This window comes from Mustela putorius, unplaced genomic scaffold, assembly GCF_011764305.1.
Source record: "Mustela putorius furo isolate JIRA1106 unplaced genomic scaffold, ASM1176430v1.1 tig00003834_pilon_pilon_pilon, whole genome shotgun sequence".
NCBI classification, from domain to species: Eukaryota; Metazoa; Chordata; class Mammalia; order Carnivora; family Mustelidae; genus Mustela; species Mustela putorius.
The window spans coordinates 97,836,003-97,861,239 of NW_025421987.1; the positions used below are offsets into that span (position 1 = coordinate 97,836,003).

Genomic DNA, 25,237 nt, shown 5'->3' on the forward strand with positions numbered 1-25,237 from the left:
TTCTCTGACATATTTTACTTGGTGTAATACCCTCTAGGTCCATCCCTGTTGTCACAAATGGCAAGATCTCATTCTTTTTTTATAGCTCAGTAACACTCCAGTGTGTGTGTGTGTGTGTGTGTGTGTGTGTGTATCTAAATATTTGTCTGCTGATGGACACTTCAGTTTTTCCCATGTCTTGGCTATTGTAAATAATGCTGCAGTAAAACATGGGGGGACACAGATATTTTCATCTGTTTTCATTTTCTTTGTGTAAATACCCAGTAGTGGAATTACTGGATCATATGGTATTAATGTTTTTAATTTTTTGAGGAACCTCCCTCTGATTTTCCAGTGACTACACCAATTTCTATTCCCACCAACAATGCATGAGTTCCTTTTTCTCCCTCCCCTCCCCAAGTCCTGTTAGGTAATAACCTTTTCTTAAGCTAATTTTCTACAGTCAAAACAACTCTGTAACAACAACAAAAGATTTTAAAAAATCATTTGTGAATTTGCTATCCCTGCACATACTTTTATAATTTTTCCGTAGTAGTCATCATAGAGCACGTGTAAATGATGATGCTCTTGAGCATTTTGGTGGCTCAGCAGCCTTAGGGCAATCCTTGGGACCCCTGTGTTTGGGGAGGGTTGGGAAAGAGGACTGGATGGAACTCAGTTTGGAGAGGCTGCTATTCGTGTGTGTTCAGGTTGTGACAGCCTGACTTTTTCTCTACTCCATCCTAAGAGAGCCACGGTTGTCCTTTCTGAAATAAAAAATGGAAATGGTAGACAGGGAGGGGTCAAGGGAAGGAAACGGGAAGAAACCCCGGTCTCCTGCAGTCCTCTTCCCGGTCCCACTGCAGCGCTGTTGTATTCACTGCGTCCTTGGGCCGCCTCTAGAGAAGGTCTCACTGTGGCTCCCTGTGCAGGACGGCTGCAGTGTGACCCTTCCCGGCTGCTGGCCAGAGCCCACAGTCTGATTCAGAGGCTCCCGTTGCTTCACGGGAGTCCAGGAAGGCCAGACGGAGCGTAGCTAGAACGTGGTCAGCTCTCAGTCGTTACCATGTGTCACAAAATGGGCCACTTATGGATTTGCTTCAGAAAGAAAAATTACATCTTTGACTGGCACTCTGACTGATGGTATGAGGTATTGTCTTCCCAGATATTCTGCCAAATCGACTTCTTGGCAGGGACAAACAGGGCAGGGAAACAAGATCCCTCTCATCTCCCCATCCTGAGGATTTTGTGGATTTTCTTTTTTTGGAGAGAAGAAATCATCTTTAAGGCTCCAGGGAAAGAACGCAATGATAGGACTAAGCGATGTCAGTTCTCTTAATTCTGTTAGCGTCATTGGCTTGGCATGATTGAGTGTTGGGGGGGGGGGGGGGGGGGGTCTCTGAGGGGTCTCTGAGAAGCCGCTGGATCCTTTCCTTTGCCTACAGAGCCTTCCTCTACCACCCCAGGCCCCTGCAAATCTCCTTGCCTTTGGAAACTTAGTATTTCAAGACTTGAGCCTTTCAGAGATGCTGGCAGATGTCTTGAACTCCTTGGGTGGATCTGGTTTGTGAAGTTTTGCCTGAGAGGCACTTCATGACCATGTTTCAGTTTTATGTCTGTTATCATTTCCTCCCACCATGGCCTTGGCAATAGCAGGTACCTGGAAAGTTAGTAAGTGCTCACAGTGATCTAATCTGGGAGCCAGCAGCTTCTTCCTTACTATTCCTTTGCCTGTATGCTGTCGGATTATGTTTGGGGACATATCCAGATTAATTTCTTTCTTCCTTCCTTCCTTCCTTCCTTCCTTCCTTCCTTTCTTTTTAAAAAGATTTTACTTATTTATTTGACAGACAGAGATCACAAGTAGGCAGAGAAGCAGGCAGAGAGAGAGGAGGAAGCAGGCTCCCCGCTGAGCAGAGGGCCCGATGGAGGACTCAATCCCAGGACCCTGGAACCACGACCCGAGCCAAAGGCAGAGGCCCCAACCCACTGAGCAACCCAGGTGCCCCCAGAAATTTCTTTCTTAACTTGGAATCACCTATATTAGAAATGTCATCCTCTGGTTCACCACACCCTTACTTACAAAAGTCAAATACTGGAAATAGATTTTGGCTTACCTTTTGACGAAAGACTATGTGACAATCATATTCTTAAAGGACAGTTAAAGACTTGAATAATTCTCAAGATAAAGTAAGAGAGGAATGGAGAGCAAGTCACAAAACAGTATAGGCAGACGACATTATTTTGGAAACAAGAAAGAATGTGGAAAAGATTGGAAGCAAATAGAAATGTTGACAGTAATTCTCTCTGGTTATAGGACTGTGTGTGGTTTTTGTTTTCTTTTTAGTTTTTATATTTACCTACATTTTCACATTGCTTTTGTATGATTTTTTTTTTTTTTTACTTAGAATGAAACATCTCAAACATACGAAAGTAGAGAGAACAGTGAAATTAAACCCATGCGACTGTTGTCTTTGACAGTGACCAACTGCTAGCCAGTCTTGTTTCATTTATGTTCCTCACCATTCTTTCTTCCGTTATTTGAAGCGAATCTCAGCTATCAGTTGTTTCCATGATACTTAGATTTTGAAAGATAATTAGATTTTGAGAGTTTTTTTGTTTTGGGTTTTTTTCTTTAAGAGCTAAGCATTTCGACTTTGTTTACCGAGTTTTCTTCTGCTTGCTGATTGGTGCAGGTTCAGATTAAAGGCCCTTCCACTCAGTCCTGCAGACTGAGCATGACGGAAGCTGTGCCTGGAGAGCAGGGTCATGAGGGCCAGAGCTGGCTGGACAGCCATCTGTGCCCCCATCCCACCCCCCAGCAGAGTGTGACCCTGAGCCCTTGGAGATGAGCTGATAGCAGGCTTAAGCACCTCACAAGAGCCTCTTTGTTCTGGTTTCATTCTCGCCCAGGTTTTTCTGGGATAGAATGTTATCAGCTTGTGGGATTTAGGGCTATGGAATGTTCACATGCCTGACCTTAAATCCCACCTCTGTGGCTTGCTTTATATTTCTTGGAAAGCTGTTCTTTCAGCAAAAAGAAGGGAACTATTTCTAGTTAGGATTCCATTTAGGATAAGGACCCGGATTCTACCCGTACAAGTCTTTGCCGTGCAGCGGGTCACATTGCTGTGATAGGCCATTTAAAAAGCGTCCACAGTTAAGGGAGGCTTCTGTCCTCAATGCAGGCATTTTTTCCAGTCTTCTATCTGGCTAGGTTGGATAAAGGAATACTACTGCTCCTAATTTCTTATGTTTACCTAGAAACTATGCTCGAACCTTTCTTGGTCAGAATAATAATTTCCTCATTACCGCTTTTACTGCTCTCCCAGAACTTTCTACAACTCTTTTTTTTTTTTTTAAGATTTTATTTATTTATTTGGCAGAGATCACAGGTAGGCGGAGAGGCATGCAGAGAGAGCGGAGGAAGCAGGCTCCCCACAGAGCAGAGGTCCTGATGTGGGGCTCGATGTGGGTCTCAATCCCAGGACTCTGGGATCATGACCTGAGCCAAAGGCAGAGGCTTTAACCCACTGAGCCATCCAGGCACCCCTCCCAGGACTTTCTAGAAGTTAACTCTAGGTTGTTTCTTCTGGAATTGTGTAGATAGAAGTGTGATGATAAGTGGTTCAGACTGGAATGAGGGTTGCTTTCCTGTTCTCCCTGAGCTGGGCCTGCCCTTGGCCTGGGGGGATGGGGGAGGGGTGGCCCAGGAGCTCTGTGTTCCAAGTTGTCACGCACCTCTTTGTGGTTGTTCTTGGTTAAAGAGGTGACCTGTAAATTTGAGCTTGGCCGGGAACATCCTGGCTACATGTGGTCCTAGGGTCTGCTTTCTCCAGTTAGACAGGAAGTAAGATGCGTGGGACCCAGCACATTCCCCTTTTGTCTTCAGCTTCTAGGCCCCCAGCCTTTATCCTGAACAGCCTTCGGCAGACTTTGTTTGAATATTGATTCTCTGAGCTTGCACTGTCTGTTAAATTTTTAAAGCATTATATGTCCTCCTCCCAGAAATAGGTGGATGAATCAGTCTCAAAGCAAACAAAGTATGCTGAATAAAAAGTCTGTGGCCTGGGTTGGGTCACTTGATGCCTTTGCTGGTGAGAACATTATAATCTAGAATGGAGACACATCCCCGGAATTGCTGGGCACTCTGGCAAGACTTTCTGCAGGAATCCAAATTCTGCGGACCCCTAGAAGCAGAATCATTGCTGCCCTTGCTCTGCCCTCATCTACACTCCAGGTGTTCTGCACATGTTCTCTCTGAGGCTTAAGCAGTCCGTCAGGGTTGGTGGTGCTGGTGGCCGTCCCCAGCTGACCGGAAAGGAAACTGAGTAGCACAAGAATTCGTGAAACTTACTGTTAGTAAGAGGCAGAGCCAGACATTGAACCCGATCTGGTTGATTTTAAAGCCTGTGCCGACTGTTAGCTGGTGCCTGGTGCTTTGGGAAATAGTGACAGTGCCATGCAGAGCAGGGAGGACCCAACTTTGAGTAACGTCATGGGATCAAGCTCAGCCTCTTGTGCTGCTTACTGGCTCCATGAAGGCCAGCTGACAGCTCTGGGCATCAGAGCACTCATCGGGAAAGTGCAGGGAGGTGGGATTGGAGGCAGGATCTCTAGGATGTCCTCCGTTGTGCTGGTCGGGGCTCCTTTCCCGGTAGGACTGGCTGTGGTCCCTCCGCCTGTGCTCAGAGCCCTTGGTTTTGCTGTTCACTCTTGAGCCTCCTGCCAGGGTCAGGCTGCAACTGATCCCTGTAGAGGGTAGGAAATTCCCCATGCCTGGAGTCAGACACAGCTCTGAGAGGTTTCCACTCTGCTCTTTCCTCTATCCCAGCCTCCCACAGAGTGGATTTTGGGGGTTCTGTTTTTGTTTCTTTTGCCCCTCATTTGCCCAATTTCTTTTAAACCTTAGATTTGTGTGGTTTTTCCAAGCATGGTTTGAGAAACGTATGTACTTCTCAGAGAAGGTAGCTATTCCTGACACTCAGTGTCACCTGAGTGTCACCTGTTCCTTGTCCTCACAGCCCGGTTCTCCATCAGCACATGTGAGCTGCTTCGGCTGGCAGACTGTACCCCAGTTTGGGGGGGCTTGTTCCCTCCCCAGCGTGTGGCGTTTGTGTTCTTCCTCTGGCTCGGTGTCTTGGTGAAACACCTGGAAGTCTGGCGCCTCACTGTGGCCCAGGGAAGCCTCAGGGACCATGCGTGCAGGTGTGCAGGTGATCTGCCTGAGCCCAGGTGGCTTTTTTGCCTGAGGTGGTGAAGATTCTCCTTGGCTTTCTAGTTTGCAGGTCCTTGCGGTCTCCTGTGCATTTTTGAATCATGTCACTGTTTTGATCCCTGAGGCGCTATTTCCTCGTTCTGCCTGGTGCCTGTGAACTGCACTTTGGGTATCAGCCACCCTGCCAACAGCTGCTTGTTGACACGGGGTGGGAACATACTGTTACAACTCCATCCAGGTGGGGATGGGAGCTTTTGTCTCTTTGGGTCCTCCAGCAGAAGCCTGTAGTACCTGTTTTGAGGGTGTTCACATCCTTGGACTCACTTGGCTAATGACAGCAGGGGAGAATCATCCTGGGGAGAGGACAGGAGGCCCACTCCATGACTGAGGTTAGGATGTCACTTTTTCATTTCAAGTTACGGGCTCCTCACTGCTTTAAATGTCTGTTGAGAAAGAGGAAAAGAGACAAGGATGGATTCTTGGGTTCTTCTGGCTCTGGTCTCTCCCTAAGCCTCCACCCCTGCCGTCTGCATTCCAGGCAGAATGACCTTGACAGTCACCTGGACTCTTGTACTCTGATTCAGGTAGGGCCCGTTGCTCCTGTTGTTTTCTGTTTGCTGTACCCCTCCCCTGTATTCCTGCTTGTCTGTCTGTCTTTAACTTTTTCATTAATAAACTTTATTTTATGTAAGAGCAGATTTAGGTTCATAGCAAAATAGGGCAGAAAATGCAGAGTTTCCATAGGCCTCCTACCTGTATCCCCATTCTAGCCCCACGGCCCCTCCCCCACCACCAGCGTCCCCACCAGAGAGGTATATTTGTTCCAGTCCTTGAACCAGCGTTGACACATCGGTATCTACTGAAGTCCACAGTTGACTTTTGGGTTCACTCTTGGTATTGCACATCCCATGGGTTTAGACCATGTAACCTCCATGATTGTATCACATAGAACCCCTCACTGCCCTGAAAGTCTTTGCTTTACCTCTTCATCCCTCTCTTTTTACCCGCAAACCTGCTTTTCTTTGAGTGTCTAATAATCTGCCTACTGCAGATATTTCAGACCTCCACTTACGTGTTTGCGTGTCAGGGAAGCCCGATGGAGCTTCCTGATGCGGTCAGAGCACCAGGCCTTTGGTCACGTTTACTTTAGTTACTGTTTTCTTTGTATCTGGGCTACTCATTGAGTAATGTCTCCCTCCCCTTAGAGACAGTAAGCCCCCTGAAGGCAGGGACCCCATCTCTTTTCTCACTACTGCATTTCCCTAGCACCCAGCACATTGCTTGGCATATAATAGGCCCTCGTTAAACATTTGGGGGGCAGGGCTCCTGGGTGGCTCAGTGGGTTAAGCCTCTGCCTTCATCTTAGGTCATGATCTCAGGGTCCTGGGATCAAGCCCCGCATCGGGCTCTCTGCTCAGCAGGGAGCCTGCTTCCTCCTCTCTCTCTCTACCTGCCTCTCTGCCTACTTGTCATCTCTCTCTGTCAAATAAATAAATAAAATCTTTAAAAAAACACACACACACTTGGGGAGCAAACAGAGGCTTTGTCCTCACATATACCATTATGCTTCTAAGTTCAGGCACCTGCAGGTTCGCCTGGCTCCAAGCCCCTCCAGCTTCCTGTGGGACCGGGCTGCCTCCGCGTCCTTCACAGTGCTTCATACGTATCCATTCAAGAGAACTGAGGTAGTACTACTTTCCCACTCAGCAAGTGTCTCTTGAGCATCTAGTGAGTGTTCTGTGGCAGGGGCAGTGGGAAGAACAAAAGAAAGATGGGGGAAAGTCCCTGTCCTCGGGGGTTTGCTCCAGCAGAAGGTAATAACAACGACTTTGTAAGCATTAGCAGGAACCATATGAAGTTACTGATATTTGATGATCAGTGGTATTTGATACTTGACTACTAATAGTTTCTGCTAAAAAAAGAGCAACTTTGTGTGGTTCAGCTTCATACATTCCAGACATTTCTCTTCTAATATTTGGATTGGACTCTCCTGGAAAGTCCACATCAAGACCAGATCTGTTGCATGTTGTTGGGCTTGGGCTCGAAGGGAATGTCTCAGTCCTGACTCACAGGCCAAGATTTCTTTTCCCCAAGGAAAGAAATACTACACTTTTGCCCTCCTTAGGTTTAGTCACAGAACAGATTTTAAAAAGAAAAATGTTCATTGCAAAGTATGGATGGAAGCAGGAAAAACAACTAATGGGAACATGATTATTGTCATAAAGTGACAGAAATAGACTCGAATTTCGGCATGATTGGGGAAGCCAGTCACAGAACTAACCTCCGTTTCCTTGATGTGTCGCGTTCGAATTCAGACTCGGTGGTCCCCAAGCTCAGATCCACCGTGTGGTCAGCCTGCCGGCTGGTCAGGTCAACCCCTTTCCATCCTCATTTCCTCCCTCAAATGTGTTTTCTCTCCCAGTGCTTGCCCGAAAGGGCAGTGTGCAGTGTTTTATTCCTACTGCTGAAGATTTGCGAAGTACTTCCTGTGTGCAGGACACCGTGCTCGGTGCTGTGAGGATGCCTGGATGACTGAGCCCCAGCTCCTGTCCCTATGAAGGCAGGTGCTCGCCTGACAACCGCGGGACCAGCAGAGCACAGAGCTGGCCCCTGAGGACCTACTGACCGAATCACAGCATCCTTCTGCTTCGGGATGTCCCCTGGTTCTCTCTGCCTCTTGGTCTCCCCTGCTGATGATGTTATTGATAACCATTGGTTCCGTGCTCTGTGAGAGCCAGGCTTCGTGCCAAGTACCTCAAAGGGCTTATTTTACTACGTCCTTTGAATGTGGTTTTACTGTCCCCTTCTGACGAAGAAACAAGCCTAGGAAGGTTGAGCATTTCTCAAGGTTTTTCCAGCTAGAAATGACAGAGCCAGAGCTGGGACTGCACCCACTCCCCTGGCTCTGCGACTGGAGTACTTCACCTTGGCGTGAGAGTGCCTGCTGATGCTGTGTCCCAGAGGAGCACGGGAGTGGGAGGCGTGTGCTTCCAAGGACAGCAAGTCCTCATCTAAGGAACCATTGCAGTTTCCCACACGAGGAGGCCTGACATGGTCCCGGGGGAACACAGTTGCATGTGCTGCTGTTTCTCTGGCACTAAGAGTTTCTTGTTTATCAGGGAATGGTTACCACGTGACTCTGTCCGCCCTCAGGACTTCCCAGGGAGAGCTCTAGTGTCATCCCATCGTTGGAACGCTGGTGGAGCCCAGCCCTTTGAGCGAGCATGCTAATCTTTGCCCATGGCTTCCCTCTCTGTAAAATGGGAACTCTTCTGCTCCTCCTTATTCATAATTCGGTGGTTCTGCCCACAGCGCTATGGTGAGACACTTTTTCAGATGGTGGGTCTTTTCCAGCAACAAGGGAGTGGGTGGCTGGAGACGGAGGTCCATGGGCTGTATCAATAACTACATGTTCGGTGAGCATTCCCTTTCATTAAATTGGCCTTGAGCTTCCCAAACCAGTCATTTAAAGCCAGTGCTTGCATCCTCTCTGGAAATGCCCCTGGGATGGCACATGGATTCCAGGACGCCCTTGTGTGTGAGCACCGTGTACTGGAGAGAGCTGTGTGTCGCCTCCGAACAAGTAGGCCAGCTCACATTTGGGCGGCTTCCGTCCCTGTTCCTTAAGGCAGCCGAATGGGACATCAGCTTTTCTCCGGTTCCCAGGAACCCGCATTTCATGCCCTCCCTGGCACTGTCCTGTTGGGGCAGTCTTTTTTTTTTCTTTTTTAAGATTTTATTTATTTATTTGAGAGAGAGAGCATGAGCGGGGGAGAAGGGGAAGCAGGCTCCCCACCAAGCGGGGAGGCTGACACAGCACTCAATCCCAGGACCCTGGGCTCATGACCCAAGCAGAAAGCAGACACTTAACCAACTGAGCCACTGAGGCACCCCCTGTTGGGGCATTCTTGAGGCTACTTTTCTCGCTGGTCATGCCTGGCTATGGTCGCTGTGTGTAAGCAAGTCACTATGGAATGGATATGGGGACTGACGGGCTTCATGTGAGCCCATCAGAGGCTTCAGCGCCACATGCAAGAGCCTAGTCCCAGCCCTGCTTTCCTCTGTGAGGTCAAACCCTGACCTGGGAGCTGCATATGCCTGGGATGGGGGGGAGAGTGGGGGTTATGTCTAAGATGCACGTTGACAGTGAGAGAACAGAGGATGGTGAGTGAGTGGATGGTGCTGGGCTTGGAAACCACGTCTTAGGAGGAGTCAGTTAGACGTCAACCAGGAGGAGAGACACCAAGGAAAAAGTACATCTGACCTCAGACATCATCACAAAGGAGGGACTAGACTTCTCTGGATGTTCTGGGGTTGGGGGTGTGCTAGGATAGCTGGAGGGAAGCAGATTCGAGTTCGAGGTAAGGAAGAATTTTCTAACAATGATCTCTGCTTGGCCGTGGAGTGGACTGCTGGATGGGGTGGTGAATATGTGTGGGGGCCGCCGGCACACGTGGTGGGGACGCCAGAGGAGCGCTCCCTGCACTGGGCGGGAGCGAGGACAAGACCCGCTGTGGGATGCCTTCCAAACTTTAGGTGCTGCGTCTTTCCTCTGAGTCACTTTCTGGGTTTAGTAACCACTAGTGTGTTTGTTTTTGGACTTGCCCGTTCTAGCCTGTCTTCTGTCGCTCCCAGCAGGACACCGTCTCCGCTGCCTTTCTGTTTGGCCATCATGACCGTGAACTCTACCGTGCACACTCATTCGTGTGCCAAACACAGCTTCTTTTGAGCTGGTGCCTAGAAAAGCTTTCCCTGCTCTCAACGGCTTTTCCATCGGGCCACCTTACCATGGGGTAGAAGTAGGGAGGGGGACCCAGGGACAAGCTGGAGGTCGGCAGGGGAGATGGAAGCCTATTCTTTTTCTTTTTCTAAAGATTTATTTATTTATTTGGTAGAGAGAGTGAGAGAGGTGGGAGGGGCGGGAGAGGGAAAGAGAATCTGAACGGAGTCCTTGAGGAGCAGAACGTGGAGCCCAACTCGGGGCTCGAGATCCCAACCCTGAGATCCCGACCTGAGCCGAAACCAAGAGCCAGAGGCCTCACTGTGCCACCCAAGTGCCCCTGGCAGCCTATACTTGATTTCTTTTCTTTTCTTTTTTTTTTAAAGATTTTATTTATTTATTTGACAGAGATCACAAGTAGGCAGAGAGGCAGGTAGAGAGAGAGGAGGAAGCAGGCTCCCTGCTGAGCAGAGAGCCCGATGCGGGACTCGATCCCAGGACCCTGGGATCATGACCTGAGCCGAAGGCAGAGGCTTAACCCACTGAGCCACCCAGGTGCCCTCTACTTGATCTCTTGAGTGACGCTCCTCCTCTGCCACACTTTGTAGTCCCCGATGATGACAGAGAAACCGCATCCTCTGCTGCCCGGTCCCCATGCTGTCTTGGGCCAGATGTGAGACGTAAACAAAGTGGCAAGTTTGTCTTCACTCGAGGAGCCAGTTTGTTCATTTTCTCAAAGTCAGGAAGGCCTGGTCTGCCATCTCTGTTCCCACTTCCCCGTTTCGTGAACTCCGGCCTCCTCTTCACCGTCTCACAGAGCCCCAGGTCCGCCAGACTGGCTCTCGGGCCTGGCTGCACGGGTCCTCCCAGTAGCCATTGCCGTGGCCTGCCCAACTTCTCTCTGCTCCTGCTCCCGCTCCCACAGCTCAACATGGACAATGAACCAGTCCTGTAGCCCTTCATGCTTCCCGGATTTAGGTGTTTGCGCTGAGATGTTAGTGAGATTGGAAGGTATAGTAGAGAGCTGTTGGGATTGTGAGTGATGTGATGGAAGAGGGCTGACCCCACCAGAGCGGGCTGCGGTGCCTAGCTCTGACTGCGTGTGTGCTCACCCGCCCGTCCTTCCCCGTGCACCAAGCACATGCTCCCTCCGGTGCTTTTGCTCTTCTGGGGGAGGGCCCTGCACCCCTTTCTCTCTTCCCGCACCTCAAGGTCTTTGCTGCTGAGGACAAATTCCCTGCTGACTTCTCCACCCTGGAAAAGTCCTCTCTGGCCCGTTTGACAGCTTGGTCCCCACAGAATAGGTAGACAGTTTGCCTCAGGGACCTGGATGGAATTGAAGATTCATGACTTGGGGACTGTCCCCCTAGCCACTCATTACTCCTGCCACACACCTGTAGTCCGCAGATGGCTGCTTTCCACATAGTGTGGCCTCCTGCCTGTGTGGGTTGCCTCCCTGGAACAGCTGGAGTACACTGGGTCACGGTCACACCTCCCGGGGAAGTGCAGGCAGGTGGCCGGGAGGAAGGTGGGAAATCGTGTGTAGCATTGCCCAGGGGCTCTGGCTCAACACAGCAATGAGAGAGTTGAGAGTTTGGGACTGGCCGGTGCGGTTGGGGAACCAGAGAAGATGAAAAAGTTATTTCTAAGGTTTCTGGAGAAGGCATGAGAGAGACCCGTTGTCAAAATGAGAAGCCTGGGGGGTGGTTGATCTGAGGATAAAAGGTGCTGTACCTTCAGATGAGCTGAATTCTGGGTGATGGCAGACGCTTTTGGGTTTTGGCGCAGACCTGGGAGGAAAGCTCCAGAGAGAAATCAAGTGTGGGGTATGTTTGCCAGTCATCCAAGTAAAGCTCCACAGAGTGGGGCAGGGGGTGGAGAGTGTTGTCTGTGGGGCTGTGTGCCAGACAGGGCAGGGGGGCTCGAAAGAGTTCCGGATTGTCCCACAGACCCCAAGAGCAAGGCCTGCAGCGGCCATGGGATTGGTTCTTAACCGTGGTAGCACATGACGCTCATCTGGGGACCTTTAAAAACCCTGACAGCTGGGCTGCAGGTCAGCGCAGTTTGATCAGCAGCCCCAGGCATTAGTGTTGGTGAAGCTCTCTAGAGGAACCTACAGTGCAGCCAGGACAGAGAACACGTAATTGTAATTGAGGGAGACAGGGTCTGAAAATTACTCTCTAGGGGTCACATGGAGACGTCTGATGATAAAGAACTGAGGAGAGGAAATCGAGGACGTAAATCTGCCGTCTTAGGAAAGAGACAGAAACAAGTGAGATTAGCCGCATAGCTGGGTCATAGGAAGAGTTCTGCAAAGTGGGTCATGAGCGTGCTTTTAGGTACACAGGAAGGAACCAGAGGAGAGAGTGACTGGTGGAACAAATTCTCCAGAGAGGGCAGGATGCAGGGGCTGCGTTTCCTGGGGGCGGGAGGATCTCTCCTTCTTTGGGGACAGGGAGATCAGAGAGGCCAGGAGGATGCCCCTGGGAATAGATGGGGCGGCGAGTCCTGTTGGTGACGAAGAAGGTGAGGTCACCTGAGCAAGTGCAGGAATGAGGGTTTGAAGGAGGAAACAGACCTTGTGGTGAATTTGATGCAGGTCTGAGCAAAGAACCAGGAAAAGTTAAGTGAATCGCGACCTTGGCCCGGTGCCCGATTTCTTGCTGCTGAGTCGGGTACATTTCCCTTCCCCCCAATCCCTGACATTTTCATCTCGCGGCTGACCTCTATGGCATTTAATGGAAACTGGCTTTTAAATATATTGTTTTTACTCTAAGATGTGGAGAAAAATGTAGCTACATAAATAGATCTAGGTTCTCCGCCCCCCCCTTAATTTTTTTTTTCTAAAAAGAGAATATGTTCAATCTAAAAGTATAGAAAATGCAGATGAGCAGAAAGTAGAATAAACATTGCCCATGATCCTACGGAGCAAAGATAAGATTGAGTGCTTCTGAATTACAGACGGGTCAGGGATTTGCAACTCCATGAGAATACTGATTGATGGTCATTGTCATTTTTAACTGTTCAGGTGGGGAGCTGGGTGCCACTCCTATGTGTCATCCTCTCTACAGCCCCATTTTGTCCGTATTCTGTCAGTATTCTGTTATCTCCTTTTTATGAAGCAGAAGCTGCCCGGGAAGGACTGAGTAACTTGCCCCAGGTCAGAAAGACAGGTTGAGAGCGGAAGGATGGGGCCCCTCGCTGCTGTGCGTTGCTGCCCCGGACAAAAGAACATGTCCGAGCTGTGTTTCCTCCCACATGACGGACACGGGGTCTGTTTGTGTTATTTCTTGTAATTGAGACTTTGTGAGCAAACCAAGTCTTCCTTAAATGCAACAGCTTTATTGAGGAGATATATATATATACACACACATATACATACATATGTATATATATATAAATAAAACAGATTTATAACAAACTAGACATATTGAAAGTGTACAATTTAAGAAATTTGACACGTTTCCACACCACCTGTGAGATACACACACACACACACACACACACACACAGCCCATGATCAAGATAACGAACATATCCTTCTCTCCCCAGGGAGCATTGGTTCACCTTTGTCATTTCTCCCTCCTCTTCCTACTCCTCCTCACCCCAGGCAGCCCCTAATTAGCTTGCTGTCTCTGTACCTGAGTTTGCATTTGCTAAAATTGTCTATATTCAGCATACATACCTTTTTGGCCTGGTTTCTTTCACTGAGCGCAGTGACTTTGAGACTTACCTGTGCTGTCGAGTGTCTCCATCCTTCCATTGCATGGACAGACCGCGACTTGTTTATCTCTGTCCGTGTGTGGCTGGGTGTTTGGGTGGTTTTGCCATATCTGATCGTTCTGGCCTATTGCAAACAGAGCTGCTCTGAATGTGTGCATTCAAGTGTTTGCGTAGATGTTCGCTTTTGTTTCTTTTGTTTCTGTAGCTGGGAGTGGACTTGCTGGGTCATCTGGTGGATGTTGAACCTTTTAAGAAACTGCCAGACTGTTTTCCAGAGCACACGTATCATCTTATGTGGCTTGTGGCGGCGTGTGACTCCACATCCCCCTCAGTATTTGATGTGGTCGGTCTTTTTCGGTTCAGCGATTCTTTTAGGTGTGTGGTAGAATCTCATTGAGGTTTGAGGTTTTAACTCAAGGCCTTTTTCAGCTTCTCTGTGTGCCGTCCTTCGTCGCCCCTGTGTCCGTGGCGGAGCCTCCCACATCCAGCAGAGTAAGGCCAAGGGAGAAAATGCAGGAATTACGGGCGCCTGGGTGGCTCAGTGGGTTAGGCCGCTGCCTTCGGCTCAGGTCATGATCTCAGGGTCCTGGGATCGAGTCCCGCATCGGGCTCTCTGCTCAGCGGGGAGCCTGCTTCTCTCTCTCTCTCTGCCTGCCTCTGCCTCTCCATCTACTTGTGATTTCTCTCTGTCAAATAAATAAATAAAATCTTTAAAAAAAAAAAAAAAAAAAGAAAATGCAGGAATTAGTACCAGTCTTCGAGTAAGAACCGCAGACCCTTTGTGTAGCCCCTCTTTTATGTGCTAAGGGCTTTGTAATACATGTTGTCTACACCCAGCTTCAGCCCTGCAAAATAGGATTTCCTCCATTTTTGTTGCGGATGGAGAAACCAAGGTCGAGAGAGGCATCTCAGAGCAAAGCAGGTTTGATCTCAGCCTCATTTGCTCAAAAGCTTGTGTACTCTCTCTCCCATGCCACACTCCATCCTGCAGCTGTCCTTTCTTGAAAAAAAGCCATCTGCTGTCCCACCTTTGCTCTCTGCCCCAGACATGGCAGACAGAACTTAAGCCTTCCAAATAGTCCAGGTGGACTGTAGGAAAATTATTTCTAATGTGAATTCTCCGTGGAGTCCCTGCTTCCAAAATCGGAGCCCAAAAGCCTGGGCAAATGAATAAGCACGGCCGGACTCATTCTCTGCAGCCCAGCCTCTGGGCCAAGTTTGTTAAGGTCACTTACGTAATAAGAGTCCAGTTCAGGGAAAACAGAATTATTATTATTAGGCTGCGCCATTCTTTGTTTATAGAGCTATTTCTGTTTCAGATGCAACCTTTCAATTTAACAAACATTTACCTTGGACTTGGCAGCCAGTAGTTGAGAGACTACTAAGTATTTTAATATTTTATTTATTTATTTTGACAGGCAGAGATCACAAGTTGGCAGAGAGGCAGGCAGAGAGAGAGGGGGAAGCAGGCTCCCCGCTGAGCAGAGAGCCCGATGCAGGGCTCAATCCCAGGACCCAGAGATCATGACCTGAGCCAAAAGCAGAGGCTTTAGCCCACTGAGCCACCCCGGTGCCTGGAGACTACTGAGTATTTTATTGAATTCTTTCATTTCTCTCTCTCTCTCTCTCTCTCTCACACACACACACACACACCCCTATCCCATCCTCTCTCTCTACATGATTGGCCAGTCCAGCTTTGTGAGTAAGAAAGAGATCCCCTGAATGGGGCTTCTCTGGTTCCTACTTGTTCAGTGACCTTGGGCTAGTGACTTAACGTCTCTGGACACCGCTTTCCCCATCTTCACGATGGCGGTGTATTCCCTGCATTATAAGGGCTGTGGTGAAGATTATGTGGAAGAGTGAGTGGAGATGATCAATAAATGTTTAGTATTATTCCTGTTTTTACTAGCAAGAAGAAAAGCTCTTAAGGCATTAAGTAATCTGGTCAAAGCTGCACAGGTAATTAGGGGTGACGGCAAAATGGAAATGCCTATCTCTGGGCACCCAGGTTACACACTGTTCTGTGCCCTTGCTGCCAGCCTCCTTTAGGTCCCTACAAGCCCCTGGGGAAGCTGGTGCAGAAGAGAAGGCAGAAGTGGCTGAACAACAGACCAGTGTTCACAGCCCATCTTGGGAAAGTGGTGCTTGCTTATGAAAGACAGTTGGGCACACAATGGAAGAAAGAAAAAGATACTGCCTGTGATCTGGCCCCCAACCACATTATGGTGTATGTCGTGTCAACTGCTTTGACTCTCTTTTTTCGAGAAAGTCCGGCTCGTTTCTCATGGTTTGCAGTCATGCCATCATCATAGTATGCTATATGTGGTTTTCCACTTAATATCACACACGTTTACTTTCATACTTTTTATGGACATAATTTCTAATAGCCAGAGAAGAGACCTCTTCGTTTACTTAACCATTCCTGAATAAGGGTATTCACATCTTCCCTTGTGCATCACTACTGGTGAAAAGACTGCTCTGCGTACTTCGGGAGACTTACTGCAGACCGAGTCCCTTGGAGTAGAATCATTGAGTCAAAAGATGTATACTTCTTGAAGGGTGTTTGTTTTAAGTCACATTAAGGGGGGATAATTTACATAGAGTAAAATTCACCCTTTTGGGCTCAAGTCTTCCAGCCGCCCACAGTGAAGATCGGGGTTATTTTCCTCCCCCAGAAGGTTCCCTAGCATCCCTTTGTTGCTGGGCCCCTCCCTTTACCCTCAGCCGTTGGCAACTACCAGTTTGTTTCTGTCCCTACCAGTTTGTTTTTGTCGTTTCCCTAGTGTCATGTGAATGGAGTTAACACGTGGCCTTTGGATTCTGGTGTTTTTCACTTAATATAATGCTTCGGAGATCTGTCCAGGTCTTTTGTGTGTGTGAGTGTGTGAGTGTGTGTGTGTGTTAGGAGTTTGTTCCTTTTGGTGCAGAACAGTCTCCCATTGTACAGATGTACAACATTGTGTCTTTCTGTTCACCGCTCGGTGTCTCGACTTTTTGGTGATCTTGAATAGCTCCTATAAATATTTGCACAGAGGGGTGCCTGACTGGCTCTTTCTGACTCTTGATCTTGGGGTTGTAAGTTCAAGCCCCATGTTGGAGGTAGAGATTCCTTAAAAACAAAACCATAGAAAAATACATTCACGTAGAAATCTTCATGTGAGCACAAGTTTTCATTTCCTTTGGGTAAATACCAAAGAGGGGGATTGCTGGGTTGAGGGTAATTGTATGTGTAACTTTATAAGAATCTGCCAAGCTGTTCCCAAAGTTGCTGGAATGTTTGTAATCTCAGTACTGATTACGAGAGTTCTAGTTACACCATATCCCTTCCAGCACTTGGTATTATCAGGATTGGTGTGGTAGCTATTGGAGTAGCTATCTAGTGCATTCTTATTGTGGTTTTAATGTGCAGTTCCTTCATGCCTAATGATGTTGGGGACCCTTTCATGTGCTTATTTCCATCCATCTCCCTTCTTTGGTGAAATGTCAGTTCAAGTCTCTGTCTTTTTAAATTCAGTTGTCTGTTTTTGTACTGACCTACGAGAGTTCTTCAGGTGTTCTACAGACAGGTTATCAGATTTTTATTTCTTTGAAAATGTTTTCTCCCAGTCCACACCTTCTCACTTCATTTTCTTAATGGTGTCTTTCAAAGAGCAGATGTTTTTAATTTTTTTTTAAATATTTTATTTATTTATTTGTCAGAGAGAGAGAGCGCGCGAGCACAGGCAGAGTAGCAGGCAGAGTCAGAGGGAGAGGCAGGCTCCCCGCGGAGCAAGGAACCCGATGTGGGACTCGATCCCAGGACGCTGGGATCATGACCTGAGCCGCAGGCAGCTGCTCAACCAACTGAGCCACCCAGGCGTCCCAGATGTTTTTAATTTTGATGAAGTCCAGTTCGTCAATTTTTATCCTGTGAATCATCTTATCTAAGAAATCTCTTCCTATAGGAAGGTCACAAAGGTTTTTTCCTTTTCCTTCAGAATCTTAAGTCTAGTTAATTTTTTAATCTCTTCAGTAAGAGGTATGGGTTGAGCTTCATTTTTGTCCATATGGATGTCTAATTTTTCGAGTACCTTCTGTTGAATTGACCATCTCTGTGTGAGTCTGTTTATCTCTGTCATGCTCCACCATTGATGTTTATTGGCTGTCTTAATTACTGATGCTTTGTAATAAGCCTTGACTTTAGATAATCTAGAGTTTCTCAACTTTGTTGTTTTTAGAAAATTATGTGGCTAGTATCTGTGATTTGCCTTTCCATATGAATTTTAGATTAAACTTATTTTTGATTTAAATTAAATTAAAAACTTTAAACTTCTTGGCTTTTGATTGGGATTGTGCCAAGTTTATAGGTCCATCTGGGAAGAGATGACATCTCAGTAACATACTTCTGATCCATGGAAACTAACTCTGTACATTTTTTTAGGTCTTTGATATTTTTCTAAGGTTCTTAATACACTGTCAGATTAGGGGTGGTTTTACTTTCTTGTCAGGGTGGTTAGCACATTGTTGTATCCTCGTGGATAGCAGATCCACATTTTTTCTGCAAAAAGTGCTATTGGTTTACATTCCCCCCCCCAACCTTTTTTGGAGGGGAGGTCAGAGGGAGAGCAAGAATCTTTTTTTAATTTTTTAAAAAATGTTTTAAAAATTTTATTCTTTTAAGATTTTGTTTATTTACTTGACAGACAGAGATCACAAGCAGGCAGAGAGAGAGGAGGGGAAGCAGGCTCCCTGCTGAGCAGAGAGCCCAATGCGGGACTTGATCCCAGCACTCTGGGATCACGACCCGAGCCAAAGGCAGAGACTTTAACCCACTGACCACCGAGGCGCCCCGAGAGCGAGGATCTTAAGCAGGCTCCATGCCCTGCACAGAGCCCAGCACCAGGCTCCATCTCACAAGCCCGAGATCATGACCTGAGTCAGATGTTTGACTGAGCCATCTAGGCGCCCCTACGCTCTCTTGATTATGCTTTGTCTCCTAAGCATCCTGCCCTCCCACACTCCATGGCTTATAATGTGCTGCTTTATGTATTTCACAGTTTTAAACTTCTTTTTTCAAGGATTTTATTTATTTATTTGAGAGAGAGAGAGAGCACGAGTTGGGGGAAGGACAGAGGAGGAGGGAGAAGCAAACTCCCCACTGAGCAGGAAGCCTGACATGGGACTTGATCCCAGAACCCTGGGGTCATGACCTGAGCTGAACACAAATGCTTAACCGACTCTGCCACTCATATGCCCCTCACGGTTTTAAACTCTTTATCAAAGTCCAATATTATGTGCAGAAAACAACGTAAGAGTGCATCGCTGTAAATTTTCACAAGGTGGAAATACCAGGTATCAGGTCAGTAAACAGAAGATCACCAGCAACCCAGAAGCCTCCTTGTGACTTTTGTTAGTTATTAACGTCCCCTGGTTGTGCCTCCAAGGGGAACCACTGTTTTGACTTCTAACACCACAGATTAGTTTTGTCATGGCTTAGATTTCATTGCTGTCAGAGACCTACGCTTCTCGTTCTAGGTCCCCAAAATGTGGTTGCCCTCCCTTTGTGTCTTTGCTAGTGCCTAGAACACCCACCCCCCTCTTCTGCCTCCTCCTTCATGTCTTCTTCCAGCTTCCTTGAAGAGCCCTCCGTATCCTTCCAGCTCAGCTTACGTTTCACGTATCCTGGGGAGGCTTCCGTCTTCTCCCTCTTCCATTTCCATTGACATTGTATGTACCTTCATTAGCATCCTCGTCGTGATGTGTTGGAGTTGTGTTTCCATTTGCCTGTAAGCTCTTTGGGATCTGGAATACGCTGTTTTGTGGACCCGCTCCATAGGGCCTGACACGCAGTAGGAGATCAGCAGTCAAATGTTGGATGAATGTGGAGAGTCGAGGAGACTGATTCCCCAAGAGATAAGTTCCTTCTCACAGGAGGCATCCTGCTCTCAGTCCTCATTGGCTTCTCTTCAGCCTCTTTTTCTCCCTCTCATTAGTCTGATATTTTGTGATTTTTTTTTCCATGCTGCTTTTGGAGCAAGTGAGAAAATGTTATAGCTCTTTAAGGCTGTTAAATTCATCACTATGGTAATAAGAAAGATGGTGATGCCCTCAACTCCCCATCTCTCTGAAGGACAACTGCCCTTGACTCATGAAGTCTGTGAACCCAGGCTTTGGCTTTCCTGTCAAGTGTGCATGTGTAGATAACGCTCAGCATGTTTAATACTTCATGTGTTCACTCTGCTACCAACAGAGTGGTATTCGGGATGCCCTTTCACTGTTTTGTGTCACATCGGAGCCACAGTGTCTCAGTCTGAGAAATAGAGTCTTTCCCTTACAGGTGTTCAGCTGTGCCTCTGGCTGGAGTGGATGCAAGAAGCAGAGAAGGGAGGACAGAGCTAATCTGATTGACCTTAAACACTAAAGTAGCTCAGTTAGAGTGGTTTACACCTACCAGACTAAATGGCAGATTTTACCAAATCCTCCAAAGACAGATCCGTTAATCACTGGAACACTCCATTCTGAGCAGTTTGTGTCTCGCTGGAGGACCGAAGTGTTCTTTATCAGTCTTCTTAAGATAAGGCCAGCCAGCCTGAGTGCCTCGTGGGGTTTGTGTTGAGGTGGACTAGAGGCTTTTCTGGGGAAGGAAGCTAAAAGGGGAAGCATCGAGAAGGGTAGCCCTCAGGTGTAACTGAAAGGAGCAGGGAAGATAGAATGGTTGGGAGGGAGGTTCCAGGCACATGGGCCAGTATGGGCCCAGCTGTGGAGATCTGTCTCTGTGCACTTAGGCTTCCTCAGTCCTGGCTGTGTCTCTTCTCAGCTCTGTGGAATCCTTCCTCTGGTTTCTATGAGTGTTCCCCCAGCTGTGCATGTAGGGAAATGCCTCTGATTCAGTCCTTGACCCTGGGCGATGGGCCTGTGCCCTGTCCAATGTCTTGGGGCAGGCTTGGGCAGCAGTCCAATGATGATGCTTGGCACTCATCAAAGTTCTGTCCTCAGGAGAAGATTGGCTGGCGAAAGGATGCTCTACATTTGCTGGTGTTCACTACAGACGACGTGCCCCACATTGCGCTGGATGGAAAACTGGGGGGCCTGGTGCAGCCGCATGATGGCCAGTGCCACCTGAATGAGGCCAACGAGTACACTGTGTCCAATCAGATGGTGAGGGCCGGGGACCCCAGCCCCGCTCCCATGCTCCTATCCACGGGCCAAGCGCTCACCTGGCCCTTTACTCATGGGCTTTCCAATCTGTTCTGGAAATTGGGTTTCTGTGCCATCTCCCCCACTGGGCTTCCAGAACTCCTCATTAACTTAGAATGTTTCTCACGGATTTCTGTAGCTGCTTCATCTTCCAGCCAGTGTGCACTTAAATGCAAGCTAGTTAAGGAAGAGGTGACCAGGGCAGACAGGATAGATCCCAGAGGATGGAGGTGACCTTACAGGAGTGCAGGGACTGTGTTGCTGTAGAGATCAAAACTGGGACAGAAGCTATAGGGCAAAACAAGTGAAGGTAAAACTTTGTAACTTCTAGAAATGAGCATCCTGAGGCACAGAGTTCTGTCGGGTCAGGAGTATGGCTGCAGAGGTGTGCACAGAATAGGAGGCCTCAAGGACCTCCCACTGTCCATAGTCTGTGACTATGACCATGTCATCTAAAACAGTTTATGCAAAATTTCAAACATATATAATAGTAGGTAGACCAGTGAAATGAATTCCTATATACCTGTTTCCCAGATACAACAATTAGCAAGATTTTGTCATACTTACTGTGCAGTAAAAAAAAAAAAAAAAAAAAAAAAATCTATACCCTTTCCTTCCCAAATCCATTCTGGTGTCTGGCTAGAGAGAAATATTTTACAACTTTTTTTGCTGGGCAAACCCATTTTCTCCAGTTTCAAGCCTCACATATTATCCAAGAATAATGAAGTCTGGAAAAAGGACTGATAATCATAAAACTTGGTAACTGTAGAGCTGGTGAGGACCTCTGTACCCATGTTAGCCCTTAAAATCCTTTGAGACATTAAAATCCTTTGGGACTGCCTCTCAGCCCCCACCCTCCCCTCCTCCCTGGCTCCCCTCCCCCACCACAGGCCAACTTTTGGTCCAGAGGTCAGCAGCCTCTTCTGCCTATTCTGAGTTGTGAGCAAGACCCGTAACAGACATCAGCAGGCCCAGCTGCCGGGCTTAAGAGAGGGAAAACTGGGCAGGGAGATAGGGAGGAGGGGTCTTCGGGAAGAGAGGGAAGATAACAGGAGCTGAGGGAAGATAACAGGAGCTGATGGTAGATCGCAGGGTGTGGTGGCTGGACTCCAGCGGGGGTGGGGGGGCGGCTGTCCTCTCTGTCCCATCCCTGCTGGAAGGATAGAGGGAGACACACGTCAGGTGTGGGACTCTCTCCCTTGTCACGTCTCCATTTTGGCTTAGGAGGGATGGGGCAATGCATCTAGTTTGGGGGGTGCCATAGGGTCCTTTCCTGAGGTCTTGGCGTATTTCCTTAGTCTGAAGCTCGCAGCTGGGGCTTTCTTATTATGGGTGGCCAGGGGAAGCTGCTTTTCTCAGCAACTGATGAATTCCCGAGTGCATGCTGGAGCTGGGGTCCATGGTCTCATCCTGTTGGAAACAGTACAGCCTTGACCTTTTTTTGCCTTGGCTCTAGGACTATCCATCCCTTGCCTTGCTTGGAGAGAAGTTGGCAGAGAACAATATCAACCTCATCTTTGCGGTGACAAAAAGCCATTATATGCTCTACAAGGTATGCCTGGAGGGAGTGAGGGAGGCTCATGGCCTGATTCCAGGGCCCATGATGATCCCAAGGTGAACGGGCGATTAGAATGTGGGGCGGTGGGGTGAGGAGTGTTAACGGCCTTGCTCTGTGTGGGAGGAGATCCACACAGCCCTGTCTTGATCTAGTGGAAAATAACAGTATCGAAGAATATATTAGCATTCCCCTAGATGTGCATGCCTTTACAAGCAATGTAAACACAGTATCTAGTTTGATCCTGAGAAAAACTTTAGAAATAATATGAGCTCCCATTTTTCAGGTGATGAAATGGATATTCAGTGTCATAGGGAAGGACAATATAAAATAAAAATGTACGGAAAGAAAACCCAGGCAGTGGAGCAGGCTACATTACTAACTCCAGTATTCGGGGTTTTATGCCTTCTTCGCAGAGTAGGGCAGACCAGGGGCTTAGTCTGAGACAGGAATTCCCAAAGAAAGCAACAGATGTCTTGAGTGAATAGAGGAGTCTGTGTATGAATTGACTCTATGAGACTTTTCCTGGGTCACCCTCTAGACCGTTGTTGTAACTTCCCCTGTGAATGCGTTCTTTCTCACCATCTGGGCAAGTCACATTTTGAACTAGAAGTCTCCCAGTTTCTCAGGGCGAGTGTGTGTAAGCGAGATGGAAAGCCCAGCTCCTCTCTGACTTCTTTGGCTTGAAAGGTTACGAGAACTGAATCAGCAATCCTCCCCCAGCCCTGCCCGCCCTTCAGACCAGCGAGCTTCCATCCCCTCTCCAGACTGTTCTTAACTATCCACAGAAGAACCCCTGTCTGTGGTCTTCTCTTGCTTCTGCCTGAGATTATCACTGATCAAATACCACTTGCATCTGCTTGAGTTCTTTCTCTTCTTGTAGTCTGAATCAGTTTCAGAAGATGAAAACAAGGAATGAGGATTGTTTTCCTTATCTTGTGCAGAGGAAGATAGCAGGACAAAACCTGTCTGTTTACAAGGAACATCTCTAGAGGGATCAGTTGCACAGACTAGACTGGGTGTGTTTCCAGATACCTCAAGACAGAAGCAGTCCCCTGTGGCCTAAACCGTTCTTGCTTGGAACCAAGGACACCTTACTCAGGGAGTCGGCCGGTGTGGCCCAAGGCAGGCTGAGGACAGTGGGAGTTCCTGGAGGTCTCTGGCAGTCTAACATGTGACCTACTCAGGTGTTAGGACAAATGAAAGAGGAGAGGCAGCCACTTCAAGGCTGCCTCCTGTGCCCAGGATTTCACCCAGAGATACCCAGCTGTCCCTGGGAAGCCACCACTCACATCTCAGTTCCCCATTCAGGGAAGAGGCCATAGACTCTTGGAAGAGCTTCCCCCTTTGCTCCTGCTGAACACATTCAGGGCGTCCTTGAGCTGAACCTGGGAATACAGATCTATGTAGACTTGAGGAAAGACGGCAAGGATATCAAGACTAAGTTGCTCATAGAGGAGGGTGGAATTTCAGAGAGTTGTCTGTTGCCGGGGGGAGGGAAGAGGTCTCCCGGGAGGAGCAGGACATTCTGCTTCAGGAACAGATCTTACCAGGCCCTTTGAGGCAGACCTTCAGAGGTTGGTTTTCCACATGTGTGCGCCCCAGAGCCAGGTCCTCTCACCTTGCTTGTGACGTCTTCTCCAGTTTATGATGTGAGAGAGTGTGGTGCTGGGGGCTCCTTACTGGTCTAGCTCAGGAGAGCAGTTGGTATAGAAGGGAAAAATTGGCTTATATTTCTTCTTTCTTTCTTTCTTTTTCTTTTTCTTTTTTTTTTTCCAAGAATTTCACAGCCCTGATACCTGGAACGACAGTGGAGATTTTACACGGAGACTCCAAAAATATCATTCAACTGATTATCAATGCGTACAATGTAAGTCATCAGTTTTTCCCCACGGCCACCCCACCCCACCCCATCCTGTCCCACTGAGGCTCCAGGAGCTGACATGCACAAAGGTGGGCTGTGAATTAGGCTGGCGTATGTGGCTCTGCTTCCTGCTACCTGTCTCTCTCTCACTCTCTCTCTCTTTTTTTTTTTTTTAAGATTTTATTTGTTTGACACAGAAAGAGAAAGAGAGAGAGCAAAGCAGGGGGAGTGGCAGGTAGAGGGAGAACAGGCTGCCCACTGAATAGGGAATCCAAGCGGGGCTCGATCCCAGGACCCTGGGACCATGACTCGAGCCAAGGCAGACGCTTAACTGACTGAGCCCCCAAGCATCCCTTTGCGGCCAGTCTCTTGAGTTTGATGCCTTCTTCCTTCACTCAGGTTTGGGCTGGAGACCATCCCGCTTGCTGCATCCTCTCCTCTTACCTCTGCCATCTTGATTCTCAACAAACATTAAACCCAGTAATCAGTAAATGGTATAGTCGGGCTCAGGCCAATGGCCCCCAGACATGCCTGGGTTCTGACTTCATGAAAACTTGGGCCCACGGGAGTGCTATGCTTGAGGGGGGCACAGGTTCTCTGCACCCACCCGGTTGCCCAGGTGATCCTGCCTGCATGTTGGCAGGAAGAGAGAAGCACGCCTGCTGACCTCCCCTCCCAGTGGGCAGGACAGTCAGTATTCCCCAGGCTCTTGGAGCTCCGCAGAGAGCTGCAGACTGCCATGGACTGTAAGAATCAGGCCCTTTGCCTGCCCACTTAGGTCTGGTTGTAATCAGGGCCTTTCAGAGGGAGGCTGAGAGGGCCTGGTGAGTTCTGTGCTCTGTAACTCATCACCCGGACTTGGCTGCCTGTGAGCGGAAGTGGAGCACTGCCAGATGCGCTCCAGCTGTCCCTTCCCCATGCCAAGCTCGTCTCCAGGATTCCTAGACCCTTCTCCTTCCTCTCCTCCTTTCCCTCAGTTCTGTGGACCCAGGAAGTACTTGA

At 48.3% G+C, this 25,237-nt stretch overlaps 1 protein-coding gene across 1 annotated transcript in view; it reads left to right on the top strand.

The window, feature by feature from the left end:
- ITGB5 (integrin subunit beta 5) overlaps positions 1-25,237 on the top strand; it is a 113,673-nt gene that overhangs the window by 45,467 nt on the left and 42,969 nt on the right. Inside the window, exons 6-8 of the mRNA XM_004745412.3 lie at positions 20,616-20,777; positions 22,273-22,368; positions 24,152-24,241. Of these exons, the coding sequence (XP_004745469.1) occupies positions 20,616-20,777; positions 22,273-22,368; positions 24,152-24,241 (348 nt within the window). The remainder of the gene's footprint in view (positions 1-20,615; positions 20,778-22,272; positions 22,369-24,151; positions 24,242-25,237) is intronic.